Here is a 16,188-nt window from a genome sequence, read left to right as displayed (position 1 = left end):
GGATCATTGTATTTGCAACTGTTTATGTTCCATCCATAAACCAGATCGAGGTCCGGCCTTTTTTATGAAATATTGTATGAGGTGCTGTTATATTTTAATAAAGCTACATGAAAATAATGCTGCTGTCTGTTTGTTTTTTCTCCACTAAGAGTATCTTGTCTTATATATCTTTGAGCGGGTTTTGTCCCCGGGGGGTTTGGTCCTACACCCACTGAACACTGAGTGTGTTCATTACTTTCCAACCAAGACAGAAAACAAGCCTCAGAGAATCTGAAGAACATGGAGTGAAAAATGTACATCCAAAGAGCTTTCCTGCCACCTGCTGGTCACACTGCAAACAATCACCACTTGACTGTTAATTCCAGTAAACACTGGATTATGTGTCCTATGTGATGTCTTGTATGCAAACATGTAACCCGTCTGTGGACTGATGCACTGACAGATCAATGAATTGCCTCCAACCAAAAACAGGCAGAAGGATCATACTGGTTTCCTAACATTAATCCAGAGCCAGAAGAAGGTGTCAGCAGGTTAAATAAGACAGACAAAATGTTCCTCTCCACAGCCGCAGCCGCCAGCTCCTCCAGGTGAACACCAACATATTCCCCAGAATGCATCAACTGCCCCACATACCCTCCACTCCAAAAAACCTCTAAAGGGTCCTCAGAGTCAGGAGCAGCAGTGCTGGTTCCATCCCAGTTGTGGAACAGTGGACAAGCCCACCATGGATATGAGAGGGAGACGTGGGTGTATGTCCAACCAGTGTTTTGTGGGATTGGAAACGGCATAAGAACAGGTCCGCCTGGGTAGGGACCAAAAGAACAAGGTTGGATACAAGTGGTGGAAATGAGATTCCTCTGTCGGGTATCTGGACTTACACTCACAGACAGGGAGAAAATTGAACTTTCAGGAGGGAAACTAAATGAAGCCGCTGCTCCTTCACATGAAAAGGAGCCAGCTTAGGTGGTTTGAACATGTGGTGAGGATGCCACCTGGTGGAGGTCTTCCTGGGACTCCAACTGCTGGAAGGATCCAGGGAAGACCAAGGATACACTGCAGAGACAATATGACAGCGCTGGTTTGGGACCACCGTAGCATCCCCAGGATCAGTTAGAGGACTTGGCTAAGATAGGGAAGTGTGGGGGGAGCTGCCACTGTGACCTGGACTTGAATAAGCAGCAGAAAAATCAAAGATAGAATGAATGAATAATAATAGATGAGCATTAATTTGTTTGGGAAATGTAAAAGTCTTTATTGTAATGTAATGTGTTTATTGTAAAATGTAAAAGACTTGTATTTTTAGCTATTACACTGTGAGAGTTAGTACATCTTTATAAACATTTCCATATTAAGGAGGTCATAATGTTGATTTGTTATCAAGAAAAGCTGGTTTTGACAAATTATGGTTTGGGTTTGTAGGGGGTTTCAAAAATTTCCCCGGTAGTTTAATGTGGGGAGAGAACTCAGAAGACTGACAGGAAACAGACTTCAATTTTAGACGCTGTATTCAAAGATGATGCCTTCACTGAACAGAGTGTGCGGGCAGCTTGCAAGCCCTCGACTCCACTCTCAGATGGGCGGGCCGTTGCCCTCAGCGTGGATCAGTAAAGTTATGTGATTGGTTGAAAAATGGTGCATTTGACATTGATATGCAGTGACTGCTCACGTGGTATTATCTGAAACAGTATGTGTAAAAGTAAAACTGTGTTTTGTCTGTGTAGCGTGGCAAGCAAAGGAACAGTATACATCATGGTGTCCCAGAGGAGACATGAAGTTATCAAACAGACCGAGAACATGGCCATGAGACACACTGTCCAACATGTCTGACGTTCTAAAAACTATCATTTTCATGAAACAGAAAATGGGATGGATCAAAGGACAGATTCTTGATGTTACATCTGGAGAAAATATGAATCAAATCATTTTAAAAAGTATTTAGCACCACAGGACTGTACTTCAATAATGAACAGAGTGTGGATCGGGAGGTCTGGGCGGCTTTGCTTGAGCTTCTGCCCCCGTGACCCGACTCCGGATAAAGCGGAAGAAAATGGACGGATGGATGGATTTTCCAAGATGGGGGGGGGGGGGGGGGGGGGGGGGGGGGGGGGGCAATAGAGGAGATTTAAGGGAATGTTGTGAGAACTTGTCTGCAAATTGGTGAAAATGTTACATCCTGGTCAAGTTCAATAGATCTACAACAGGCAGAAAAGTTCTTCAAAAACTGGGCATCAAACACAAGTCTGATCCAGATCAACATACTGCACACGTGTAGCTCTAAAAGTCTGTGATCAGCTCCCACACAGCACACACGTCCTGTTCACGTATACACGCTGCTGAGACACACAGCAAGACCACGGTCACAGAACCGGGGGGTCACGTCCCCATCGACACCGCTATCAAACCGCCTGCAGCTTCTGATATGGAAACTGATCCGTCCCCAGCAGTGGATTAAAGACTCGTGAAGACAAACCTGTATCTGACTGTGTTTAATGCCACATGTTCCTCAGCACGGCCTGAATAAATACAGATCACCACGCCGTTTACACAAAACACACTCAACCGCGCAATACTTAAACTTCTTATGCTCATTTTAGTAAATCTTTTCAACAAACTATTTTTATTTGCAATCTGCAAAAACAAACCAACAAAGGGAAAAAAGTATAATCAATGCAAATATCAAGCAGTAAAAAAAAAAAAAAAAAAAGCAAATGTATAAACTGCTAATGTTCTTGGATTTCTCTCATGTGTTCATTGAATGCTTTCAGAAGTAATACATCTGTGGGAAAGTAACCAATTTAGGAAACTAATTACAATGTTAGAAGGATCGATTGATATAAATTTGACATGATAAATGCTCTTCTAAATTTCAATAGAATGCATACAGTATATAAAAAGTCTGATGCTCAGGAAAATAAATGCATAGGTTTTCTTGGCAACTTGTGACTGCTGCAAAGAACTCGTCTGCAGGTTACGGCTTCCTGCGTCTGGAAAACAAAAGAGTCAACATGGAGTAATAACCACAATAAGTCCAATGAAAAAAGCAGCTCCATAGTTTCCTGCCTGCTGACAGAGTGACGAAGTCACCAGCATTATTCAGCTCCACAGTAAACCAGGAATATGAACACAAAGTGCAGCCTCTCTCTCTCACTTACACCAACTTGGGGATGAAGGACATTGTCCAAGAACCCTTGGCAATTTCTCAGTCTAACAGGGATTTGAACCAATGATCGTGACATCACTTCTCCCTGTAAGTCAGACCAAGGTCAAAGATGAACTGTAACTGAGGACCCTCTGGTCCAGAGGCCACCTGCTGGAAGCACTTGTTTACTACAGAGCTCCCAGCACAGAGGCACTCAGAGCAGCCAGAAAGCCAACTCTCTATCAATCACAACGCTCCAGTCAGGCGGAGGTCTTGAAAAATAAAGTCATGCTGACTTATGGTTTTGATTTATAAATAACATTAATACCGATAGAATAACTCCATTAATGTCAATTCTGTCATTTGTACAAAGTTAAAATATATCATATATCTTTTAATGTTGAATAATGCACTAATTCTGAGGTTCTGTAACAAACACAGACAGATCGCAAAGGATTCTGGGTAAAAGTGCCTCTGCTAAACACTGATTGGTTCAGTCGTTCATTATGTAAACCAACACGTTAATGTGACGTCTGTCGTGTGTTGGTGTTTACAGATAAATGTGCTTTTGTAAAATATTCCACTTTTTATTTGTAAAAACAGGCATTTTTACGGAGCCCTGGAAGTGTCATAGCAAAATGTTTTGCATGTGGAGAGAATGTGCGCACATTTTATGATGTTGTAAAACACTGTGCGAGATGATTTTTCATGCAGGAATTTTTTGGACTGAGTTTCAGGTTAATCGCGCGTCCTGCATCGTGTAGTGTACATGGATAAGCTGCGTTTAACATCTCAGGACCACCTCCTGATCGCCGATCGTATGGTCCAATGAAAATCAAACCTGATATTATTCTGGTCGGCCGTCGTGAGGGTATCCTGCTGCTGAAGAGCTACAAGCATCAAACCGCTCGCACTGTGCCTGTGCAAACACCGCAGAGCTGTCTTGTAATGTTATTTTATTTTTTTTATTTTTTTGCTGTTGTTTTGTTTTGTTTTGAAACTTCATTTGTAAAAAAAAAAAAAAAGCCATTTGCAAAGCCAAAAAGTTGATTTGGTGCTCAGACGCTTAGTACTTAGGGCGAATACTGCCATGAACACTACTGGCCAGGAGATGGCAGTAGAGGCCTTGAAAACAAAATTCCAGATAATCCCTGTCTGCTACATTTAAAATGCGTGGAATTTAACAAACGCAAATACAATAACGTCTATAAACCCAGACAATACATTCATGAGAGTTTTAGGCACTAGAGTTTAATGCTGTTGTCCGTGGAGCCTGAACAGAGTGTCTGAAATGCAATTGTCCTGTCGTGATCGTACTGAGATTACATCATCCTACCCATAATGCACTGCTGGGCACAGCATGTGCTCACAAAACCTTAAAAAGTAGCACATTACTTTAAAACTAAAACATATATCTGATATTTTCACTTTGTAAAACTTCAGACATGAGAGTAATTTTAAATAACTTGTCCAAAATTAGTCTGGTTAAAATTTGAACCATAGGTTAAAAATGTATGCCTCTGGATGACTTAGGTGATATTGCCGGCATATCGGTATGGTGTTAAAGGAAAGGATTTTTTTTTTTTTTGGCCATTTCGCCTTTGTCTGAAGAGGATAGAGACGCTTTTCATAGAAGCAGCTCTCTTCTGTTAGCAGAGGGTATAACTGTCCATCTGTTACAAAACTTTTAACAGGTAGGTGCTGAACTGATTTTAAATTTTAAAAATGCTTGTGGCTGTTCAGCTTTGTTTATCGGTCTAAAAGTTACCGGACAAAAATTAATCGGAAGATAATTGGCCTGATAATGGTTTTTAAAGTAATCTAAAAAGATAATCCGATAATGAAAACATTATCTTCGATAATTATCTGTTATCGGATTATCGGAAGTGTGCCCACCACTGCACGTTACAGGGTAACATATGTCACATGTCATAGAATCCAATGGACGTCAACCTTGTTTGACCTTTACTTTGGAGACCAAACATTCAACACAGTCAAAACTATTCCATTTATTAATCCTTTCATTTTAACCAATAATTTGCATAATTGTTTACTGATATTGGAACAACTTTAACTTTTGACCCCTGTACAAACTGAAACTGACCTTTTCTCACTATTTTTGCTGTTTTTACTCCATAACTTCAGAACATTCAATCATAGATTGTCCAAACTATACTTTTTTGGAATTGTTATGATCAGACAAGTAATGTGATATAGTTTTCAACGTGATTGGAGCATTTTTAAAGTTTGACCTCTGTGTAATTCTCTTCTTGAAATCATCTCCAAACTTCATATCTGCTTATTTATGAACCAACGAGACAATAAAACACAGCTGGACATTATTGATCCAGCAGCCAACTGTACTTCAAAACTAAAGTCTGCACTTTAAGCTCATATTAATGATTTGCTTTCAACTAAATATGATGTTGTAGCTAAAATAAGAAGCAAATGTGTCAGTGTTATAATACTGATGGACATCACTTATGCCTCGTTCTTACTTACTTTTGATACCTGTTGGCTAAACGGTTCGTCAATGGATCCTGTTGAGTAAAAGGATTGATGTGTTAATTGTGTGTAGTCCTACTACACAAAATATTAAGCTTTTTCATTTATTGAAAAAACAAATAATGTTAAGCCAACAACTAGGGCTGCCAAGATTAGTTGACTAGTCACAATTAGTGACTAGTCAACTATCAAAATCATTGGCGACTAACTTAATAATCGACGTCATCGTTTATTTTTTTAAGCTTTGTTTTTCTCTCAAAGCTGCTGCTGTATCTTCCGCTGCCTCCCTGTCTTTGACACACAGGTGCAGCAGTGATAGTCGGGGTCAAAGTTATGCCCAAACAATACCATGGCTAGCTGGCAATGGAGCTCAAACGTTTGGGAGCATTTTAACCAAATCAAAGAGAAAAATGGGCAATGCAAAATCTGCAAGGCAGAACTTGCCTTAAACGGCAGCACAACGGTGATGCAGCAGCATCTGAGACGGAAACACATTGTGACTGATTCTGATGAAAAGGGACAGTCGTCATTGGCTAGTTAGTTGCTAACATTAACATCAAAAGTGAGCTACTTGATAGCTGTAAACGTTAACATTAATGATGTCTTAGCACACAATATGCTATGTGTTTACTGGAACGTTATAAGAGTGATGTCATGTTTGAATAGGAAATGTGATAACGCTAATATTTTATGATGCTATGAGCTAAACATATACGTTTCTCTTGAATGGACGACTTTGTTACCAAGACAACAACATGCACACTTCAGCAAGCAAACTTCAACATGTTGGTGACTGACATGAGACCAAACTCACTTCACCACAACATCGGAAAAGAAACATGATACAACCTTTGAGAAGGTCAAAGTCAAGGTCTCTCACTCTCTCTCAATTTCAATTTGCTTTATTGGCATGAATGTATTAAATCAACATTGCCAACAATAACACATAGTAAAATAAATCATTCATTAAATGATATAATAAACAATAGCAACATTCAAAAACAACAGCTGCACACTGGTGCAATAAGCCGCAATTCACGTACGATGCGATTAGTCGACTAATCAGAAAAATAATCGGTGACGAGTCGATTATCAAAATAATAGTTTGTGGCAGCCCAACCAACAGCATGAGCCAAGATATTAATAGAAAAATATGAAAGGATTATTAACAGAGTGTGAAGCCCGTACAGGGAAATAGCAGACCGAAGTGTTTTTCACACGGACCTCACTGACAATCGGTCCGTGTGAAAAACACCGAGGTCTAATACCCTGTAGAGACCGAGCACACGAGGCTAATCATTTGTTTATTATACAGCCATTGTAGATGTAGACACGCAAACTTACAGGATCGCCTGAATAAGCTGCTGACGGTGTTGAGCTCGTTCACTTTCTTCACCTCCATGAAGAACTTGCTCACAGATGTTCCGCTCGTTAGCTGGTAAACTTTCAATCTGTGTGTTTTTTTCTGATGCTGTTTAGGTATTTATTCATGTCCGACTTGGTTTTTCTGATTGTGTTTTTAGCTTCCTGGTTTGTAGCAAAAATATGTGTTGCAGACCGACTGTCACGGAAACCGGTCCGAAATGGGAAAATATCCAACCAGCAATCAGCCAATCAGAGCGCGCATAGTGTCGCAGTCACATAATAACGGATATTATTTGGTATTTGTGCTATTTTAATGCAACAAACTGCTTCAACAAAAGCTGCGAAAAGTGTTTCTATGGTAACTTACTGTATTTTCTGCATCATCCACCTGAGCCGGATTTTCTCCAGACCCAGATCGCCTCTTGCGACTGAAACAAAAACAGATCTTTTTCAGCTTTTTCCAGTGAGATGCACAATGAATATAATGAGAATCAACCACAATTATCTGATAATGTTTTCTCAAAGTCTATGTTATTAGGATATAGTTTTGTTTGAGTGTTGACTTTCCGTATGTAGGGTTGAGACAGTTAGGTGCTGTGAATGAAATGAATCCCTTTAACCCAAAAAAACCCCAAAAACTAAAGTTGGGTCGGGGGGCAACTTGGGTCTAGTAATGATGTAAAAAAATTATACAATGTGATTTTAAACAGACAGCTTTAATCACAATTTGGTACACAAGTAGTTTCCACAAAAGCATGAGTGTTTGAGGAGCAACAATGGACAGAAGATCTCCAGCTTGTCAGCAAATGCTTGAGAAAATGATTGAAGTGTTTTAAAACGATGCTCCTCAATCAATGAAAGCTTGGAAGGGATTTGTATATTTCTCCCACTACAGTGTGTGACATCATTAAACGTGTCATGGAATCTGGAGGAATTTCAGTGCAAGGACAAAAAAAAAAAAAAAAACCTAAGATAAATGTTTGTGATCTCCAATCCCTCAGACAGCCCTCCATCAAGAACAGTCACTCATCAATAGCTGATATAACCAAACAGGCAAAGCATTACTTTGGTAAACCTTTGTCAAGTGCTGCAATACAGCGTTACATTGACAGATTTACTTTGTGGTGCAAAAAAGAAGCCTGATATTGACATCAAGTTCTCTGGACTCAGAGGCATCTGGGTTCACCCAAACCGTGAAAATATGCACTGTGTTCAAGATAATCAGTATTCCAGATCCTGTGTTTTTGTGTGTTTGTTTTTGTGAAGACATGGACCAAAGTTGAAAGGGATCATCCAGATTGTTATCAGCAACAAGTCCAAAAGCCAAAGATTGACAAAATAACACCTGAAATGCCTCATTGCTTGTTGTCCTCAACAACAACAAACATCTTACGTGATGTGAGAAAGAATGACAACATCACAAAGTAGGAAATGTTTGAGCAACACAACTCATTCTGGAATGTGGCGCAGGGATGGATGAATATTCAACTAAATGAAGGTGACCAAACAAAATACAGTAGTGTTCAGAATAATAGTAGTGCTATGTGACTAAAAAGATTAATCCAGGTTTTGAGTATATTTCTTATTGTTACATGGGAAACAAGGTACCAGTAGATTCAGTAGATTCTCACAAATCCAACAAGACCAAGCATTCATGATATGCACACTCTTAAGGCTATGAAATTGGGCTATTAGTAAAAAAAAAAGTAGAAAAGGGGGTGTTCGCAATAATAGTAGTGTGGCATTCAGTCAGTGAGTTTGTCAATTTTGTGGAACAAACAGGTGTGAATCAGGTGTCCCCTATTTAAGGATGAAGCCAGCACCTGTTGAACATGCTTTTCTCTTTGAAAGCCTGAGGAAAATGGGACGTTCAAGACATTGTTCAGAAGAACAGCGTAGTTTGATTAAAAAGTTAATTGGAGAGGGGAAAACGTATACGCAGGTGCAAAAAATTATAGGCTGTTCATCTACAATGATCTCCAATGCTTTAAAATGGACAAAAAAACCAGAGACGCATGGAAGAAAACGGAAAACAACCATCAAAATGGATAGAAGAATAACCAGAATGGCAAAGGCTCACCCACTGATCAGCTCCAGGATGATCAAAGACAGTCTGGAGTTACCTGTAAGTACTGTGACAGTTAGAAGACGCCTGTGTGAAGCTAATTTATTTGCAAGAATCCCCCGCAAAGTCCCTCTGTTAAATAAAAGACATGTGCAGAAGAGGTTACAATTTGCCAAAGAACACATCAACTGGCCTAAAGAGAAATGGAGGAATATTTTGTGGATTGATGAGAGTAAAATTGTTCTTTTTGGGTCCAAGGGCCGCAGACAGTTTGTGAGACGACCCCCAAACTCTGAATTCAAGCCACAGTTCACAGTGAAGACAGTGAAGCATGGTGGTGCAAGCATCATGATATGGGCATGTTTCTCCTACTATGGTGTTGGGCCTATATATCACATACCAGGTATCATGGATCAGTTTGGATATGTCAAAATACTTGAAGAGGTCATGTTGCCTTATGCTGAAGAGGTCATGCCCTTGAAATGGGTGTTTCAACAAGACAATGACCCCAAGCACACTAGTAAACCAGCAAAATCTTGGTTCCAAACCAACAAAATTAATGCCTCACAGATGTGAAGAAATCATGAAAAACTGTGGTTATACAACTAAATACTAGTTTAGTGATTCACAGGATTGATAAAAAAGCTGTTTGAACATAATAGTTTTGAGTTTGTAGCGTCAACAGCAGATGCTACTATTATTGTGAACACCCCTTTTCTACTTTTTTTTACTAATAGCCCAATTTCATAGCCTAAAGAGTGTGCATATCATGAACGCTTGGTCTTGTTGGATTTGTGAGAATCTACTGGTACCTTGTTTCCCATGTAACAATAAGAAATATACTCAAAACCTGGATTAATCTTTTTAGTCACATAGCACTACTATTATTCTGAACACTACTGTATCCTTTATTCATTACTGTCTGCGATGAAATAAAAGTCAAAGTAAATGTATGAAACATGTTTTCTTGTCTGATTTGTGGTTGAAAAATGAGGGACAGACAGTACAGCAGTGACACAGCGTCATAGCGGAGTGGAACAGAGAAGAATCTAGAACTTCAGATACAGTTTCACAAAGTCACATGGGAGGCTGAAGCTGACATCTTATTCTTGCCTTCCTGTATGATAACCCTTTTCTGCACCCCCCCTCCCCCCCCCCCATGAAGCTGTAGAACTGGTGATACAACAGAATCACAAGCAAGCCTGGAACTGTCCTGATGTCTTGATAGCTTCCCTCACCAGTCTCCTAAAAAAGTTCCACCCACAAGTTAAGAAACAGCCCCTTTGTTGGAGAAGCATCAGATAATATGTTTTTTTTTTTGGTGGTATTTGGGGTAGATACCTTGGTGCATTTGGACACTCCTGTTTGAGAGTCTCAATGTCTGTAAACTGCACGGCTTGACCACCTCCTCTGGTTCTGAAAACGTTTCCCTGAGGACAGAAAAGAAACAAATGTCCAAAGAAGAAGAGCGTAACACATAAAACAAAAAAAAAAAAATACCACCACCAACAATCATGATGCAAATAAAATCATTAATGCAAGAATTCATGCAAGATTGTAAAGAGCTGAATGGTTTGAGGTGAAGTCATGGTGTCATCTTTACCTTGATCAGTTTGGTCTCAATCTCCCCATCAGATGCGAGCTCTTGGTGCCTAAGCACATACTTGCTGCATTTAGACAAAGCTTTCTCGCTGGGGGTGGACACCTTGACTGCATTGGGTATGATTGGCTGCATGACAGTGTCTAGGTCCAAATTAGAAGGAGGTTTGTGGTCTACCCATTTCTCCCCACCTGCAGAATGTGAGCGCCTGTGAGGTGGATGAAGGGGTGGAGCTGTCTAAAGATCCCAGCGTCAGAAAGAAAAACCGTTATTCAAATGGGACAACAGCAGGAATCATTTCAGGATTGTTGGGAGTGAGTAGAGACTGCGTTAGTTTTGTTAATGAAAATGCATGTACTGCTGGAAGACATGCAGGATTGGACTTTTCCCTTTACGCTTTACATTAACTACAAAACATTCAGCTGCAGTTGGATGAACAATGTCCCAATTCATGGCTGGCCAACCACATGTCATGGAAAGCTGAAAGGCTACAGGTTTTTCTTCCACCCAGTGATCTCAGCAGGGGATCATCTGGAAGAAAAACCTGCACCTACTTGGCTCTTCAGAACACTGTTCACTTGACCTGCTTTGAATGTTCAGGTGTTAAACTGTGACACAACAACTCGAGCCATATTTGTTACTACATGGTCCAATTAAAAAAAATAGTAATAAAAAATATGGTCTTCTCTGTAGAAATAGTTCAGACATGTTTTCCATTTCTTTTCAATGGATTCCAGTTGATGAAAAACAAACAGCTGCACGTTGTCAGTAAACAGATCAACTGTGATCCTCCAGGAGAGCAGCTGATCTGTCTGAGCTGTGCACATCTCCTTGTACAAAGGACACAAACTCTTCCTGGCTACATTTCTAACACTTACATGTACAAGTTCAGAACCCACAGGTAAGTGACTTGTCCTAAATTAAACACTAAGGACCACAGAGTCAATCAGGGTATTTTGTATAAAGTCTCATTTTATTTTGCGCTGCGGGAACGTGACGCTAAATCAATAAACTAGTGGCAAAAAAAGGGTAACAGCATCCCATCCCACCTCACAGGTGGGATGGGATGCTGATTAAAGATGCTGATTAAACAGCATGATTATTGCACAGGTGTGCCTTAGGCTGGCCACAATAAAAGGCCACTCTGAAATGTTCAGCTTTGCTTTATGGGGGGGGGGGGGGGTATCTAGTGTGACCACCATTTGCCTCACACAGTGCAACACATTATTCACCTCTTTTTGCTCTGTATGCACCACTCTGCATTTAATTATTAGTGACTGATCTCTGCTCTCTTCCACAGCATGTCTTTTTCCTGGTTCTCTCCCTCAGCCCCAACCAGTCCCAGCAGAAGACTGCCCCTCCCTGAGCCTGGTTCTGCTGGAGGTTTTTTCCTGTTAAAAGGGAGTTTTTCCTTCCCACTGTTGCCAAGTGCTTGCTCACAGGGGGTCGTTTTGACCGTTGGGGTTTTTCTGTAATTATTGTACGGCTTTTGCCTTACAATATAAAGCGCCTTGGGGCAACTGTTTGTTGTGATTTGGCGCTATATTAATAAAATTGATTTGATTATCTTCACAGAGTTGATCAGCAGCCAGACACCATCGAATGTGAGCATTTGTCCACTCAAATTGGTTATGACAACAAACAGGTCGAGACCCTGATGAGGACAACGAGCATGCAGATGAGCTTCCCAGAAAAGGTTTCTGACAGTTTGTGCAGAAATTCTTTGGTTCTGCAAACCAATTGTTGCAGCAGCTGTCCACATTTCGGAGCGGCCTTTTATTGTGGCTAGCCTAAGGCACACGTGCAATAATCATGCTGTCTAATCCGCATCTTGATATGCCATAATTGTGAGCTGGTATGGATCATCTCAGCAAAGTGCTCACTAACAGATTTAGACAGATTTGTGAAAAATATTTGAGAGAAACGGGTCTTTTATGTATATAGAAAATGTTTTAGATTTTTGAGTTCAGCACATGAAAAATGGGAGCAAAAGTGTTGGCTTTATATTTTAGTTCAGTGTAAATATCTCTGACCTGAATGACTGGGAGCGTTCAGAGTTCAGAGACCTTGTGAGTGCAGGTCAGGATTTCAAAGTTAAACATCGAGTCTGACAAATGTGAGTGGCACAAACCTGCACCTCCTAAGTTTTTTGTTGTTGTTTTTAAACTCCTGTCACGGAAAACTGAAACCATACATTTTGATCGTGTCGGCCATTTCTCCAGTGTGTAGTGCATATTTTGCTTGTTTGGGAGCTGGAAATGTAATTTTAGGAATCTTATTTGGGAGAAGTCCAAAACACAATTCCAGGAATACATATTTTCAAAGTGCAAGATTTTAGTGGGAAACGATGAAAGGGGGCGCTGACATGCAGAGCAGCAGTTATCTAATACAGAAATGGGCTTGGTCAGAATGGACAGGATGTGAAATGTAAAGCAAAAATGGTTTAAGATCAGATGAGAGCAAAGGTCGCCAACACCTTTCATATCGCATCACAATGAAAGCGGACAAAATATATACATTACCAGTCAAATGTTTGGACACACTTTCCCATTGAATTGAATGGGAAAGTGTGTCCAAAAAGTTCAACCACAGCATCCTAAATTCAAGGTTTTGCTTCCAAATAACTGTGTGTGTGCAGTGATCTCTGGTGCGACTGAACATCACGATCATCATCAGTTTGGGTCAGGGTTAGACTCATTACCATGTGCCTTCCATATCAGAGTCGTTATTTGTCTGGGCAATGAAAGCTTGAAAGTTAATAAAAGTAGAATGAGGTGGCCCCATGTGCGCCAGACATCCAGCTGTGATCAGATCCTTTGTTCAGAGACGAGCTGATCAATGCAGAGAGCCGTGCAGAGGTTCACTGTAGTCAGACAGCGGTTCTGTGCAAGCAGGGAGCTTCTACTAACTCAGAACCATCTAAAGTCAAGTTTCTGAACCACTTAGTGTATGATGTCCTTCCAAGTCTATGCATTTTACATTGTTGTGATCTAAAGACCCCTGAAGGCCCACTGGACCTGGCCAGAGTTTCCTTGGAGCTGCTCCTCAAAAACCATGGGAGGAGGCGTGTACAAGGAGCACCATGAAATCTGTAGGTGCTGAAGGCAGTCACTGATGCCTTATTTATGGAATCCAACAGAGCCAACATTGGCTCCAACCTGGGCACAAAAGGGCTTCAACTACGCTAGTAGCCACAACCTGTAACTGGAGCTGAACACTGACCTATGGAAGCAGGTTTGTTTCCAATCAACCTGCAAGGATGACTCTCGGGCCAGATTTAGTTCAACAGCTAATAATAATAATAATAATAATAATAATACATTTTATTTGTAACGCACTTTACATTCCATGGAATCTCAAAGTGCTACAGAGCAGAGACTAAAAACAAACAATATACAGGATCAAGAACAAAGTTTTGCGATATTTTTAAGGTGGAGGAAAGAGACCTTGCAGAGGTGACGGATGTGAGAGTCGAATGTGAGATGTGAATCAAATCTGACACCAAGGTTTGTAACGGATGAGGACAGGGAAATGTTATGGTCAAAGATCAAGATACTGTTTAGGTTCGAGAAGGACTGGGTTTGGTGAGGGGTACCAATAAGGATGGCTTCTGTTTTGCTACTGTTTAGTTGAAGAAAGTTGTCAGCCATCCATGCCCTTATCTCCTCCAGGCAACAGTGAAGTGCAGATGGCAGAACTGTGGTGGGAGTGGGGTCCATTTTTATATATAGCTGTGTGTCGTCTGCGTAACAATGAAAAGAAACCTTGCGTTTATTGATTATCTGACCGAGTGGGAGCATGTAGATGGTGAAAAGGGTCGGCCCAAGGACCGACCCTTGAGGCACTCCGCAACTAACTGTATGAGGTGATGATTTGGACTGTCCTAGGGTCACAAACTCTGTCCTGCTCGTGAGGTATGACATGAACCAGTTGAGTGTGGTCCCAGAAAGTCCAACTATAGACTGGAGGCGATGGAGTAAGACGGTGTGGTCCACGGTGTCAAAAGCATATGATAAATCCAGTAATAAGAGGAGTGATGGTGAGCCCTGGTCCGCAGTCATAAGCAAGTCGTTCATGACGCGGACCAGGGCTGTCTCTGTACTGTGAGCTGATCGGAAACCGGACTGAAATTTTTCATACACGTTATGGATGTGAAGATGGGCTGCTACAACTTTTTCCAGGACTTTGGAAAGAAACGGCAGGTTTGAAATGGGTCTGTAGTGGGCCAGGATTTCGGGGTCGAGTGAGGGCTTTTTCAGATGGGGGCGAATGACAGCAGTTTTGAGAGCTGGAGGAACCTGACCGACGTGTAATGACTGGTTAATTATTGCTGTGATTACTGGACTGATGGCTGTAATGTGAGATTTTAATAATGCTGTGGGGAGAGGATCCAGCAAACAGGTGGATGGCCTCATGCTTTTTATGATCCTCTCCACCTCTGTCTGAGTGACGCCTGAAAAGACAGAAAAACTGTTGAGTGGAGTTGAGAGAGTGATGTCAGAGGGAGATGGGGCTGTGTGTGTGTGTGTGTGTGTGTGTGTGTGTGTGTGTGTGTGTGTGTGTGTGTGTGTGTGTGTGTGTGTGTGTGTGTGTGTGTGTGTGTGTGTGTGTGTGTGTGTGTGTGTGTGTGTGTGTGTGTGGGAGATTTGAGCAGAGAATTTATTGCTGAAAACAGCTGCTTGGAGTTTCCAGTGCTGTTTGAGATTTTTAGTGAGAAATATTGGGACCTGGCTATGGCGAGTGCTCTGGTGAATGATTTTTGATGATTGCGGTAGGCCTGTTTGAATACTTGTAAGCCACTGGAGGTGTATTTCCGCTCCAGGGCACGTCCAGCGGTTTTCATTTTGCGGAGCTCTGTGGTGTACCAGGGGGCTGACTTGGAAAATGTAACTGTTCTGTTTTGATTGGTGCATGAGACTCAAGGATACTGTAGAGGCTAGAATTGTAATAGTCAACAGATCCATTAACTGATGTGAACTGTGTGACTAGTGAGATGTCTTGTATATGTAACATCTGACTCACTGTCCCCCAGGAAGACAAGACAGAGGAGGTCCATGAGGGTAAGAAGGCAAAATATCTCCTGGTAGAGACATGTAGAGGGCATGTGTGAAAGTCCACTGTGAACCCACTGAGGTGGGCTGCAAAGGCTTCGCAGAGCAGTCTCTGCATCGGACACTCTCACCTTGGCATCAGCAGGATGCAGGAATGAAAAAAAAAAAAATTGTCATGGTGGTTGTGGATCAATAGGGGTTGATGCACAGCATAGCACACGACTGATCATGCCTAGAGAGTCACACCAGCTGGTGTGTTAAGAAACTATCATTTTGCCACTAACAACCTGTGTAAGATATATACACACGCGCGCGTGTGTGTGTGTGTGTAGTCATTGTATAAACCGGATATTTGCACTCACCGGACAAAAGCAAAAGTCCCAACACTTTCGTATGGTTTTCCATGTAATAAAGACTGTATGTAATGGATTTTGTATAACGGATTTTGCTGCTTCAGGGACTG

The 16,188-nt window shown here is 41.2% G+C and overlaps 1 protein-coding gene across 1 annotated transcript in view; it reads right to left on the bottom strand.

Moving 5' to 3' along the window:
• Window positions 1–2,691: 2,691 nt before the first annotated feature.
• Window positions 2,692–16,188, bottom strand: part of LOC117521768 (kinesin-like protein KIF23) — a 65,637-nt gene continuing 52,140 nt past the window's right edge. Inside the window, exons 19-23 of the mRNA XM_034183113.1 lie at window positions 10,678–10,911; window positions 10,416–10,504; window positions 7,377–7,437; window positions 5,642–5,679; window positions 2,692–2,984 (exon numbers count right to left, since the gene is read on the bottom strand). Of these exons, the coding sequence (XP_034039004.1) occupies window positions 2,969–2,984; window positions 5,642–5,679; window positions 7,377–7,437; window positions 10,416–10,504; window positions 10,678–10,911 (438 nt within the window). The 3' untranslated portion in view covers window positions 2,692–2,968. The remainder of the gene's footprint in view (window positions 2,985–5,641; window positions 5,680–7,376; window positions 7,438–10,415; window positions 10,505–10,677; window positions 10,912–16,188) is intronic.

Source organism: Thalassophryne amazonica, chromosome 2 (genome assembly GCF_902500255.1).
Source record: "Thalassophryne amazonica chromosome 2, fThaAma1.1, whole genome shotgun sequence".
NCBI lineage: Eukaryota > Metazoa > Chordata > Actinopteri > Batrachoidiformes > Batrachoididae > Thalassophryne > Thalassophryne amazonica.
Note: the sequence above shows the minus strand (reverse complement) of the source record. Positions and strands in the feature narration are given on the sequence as shown.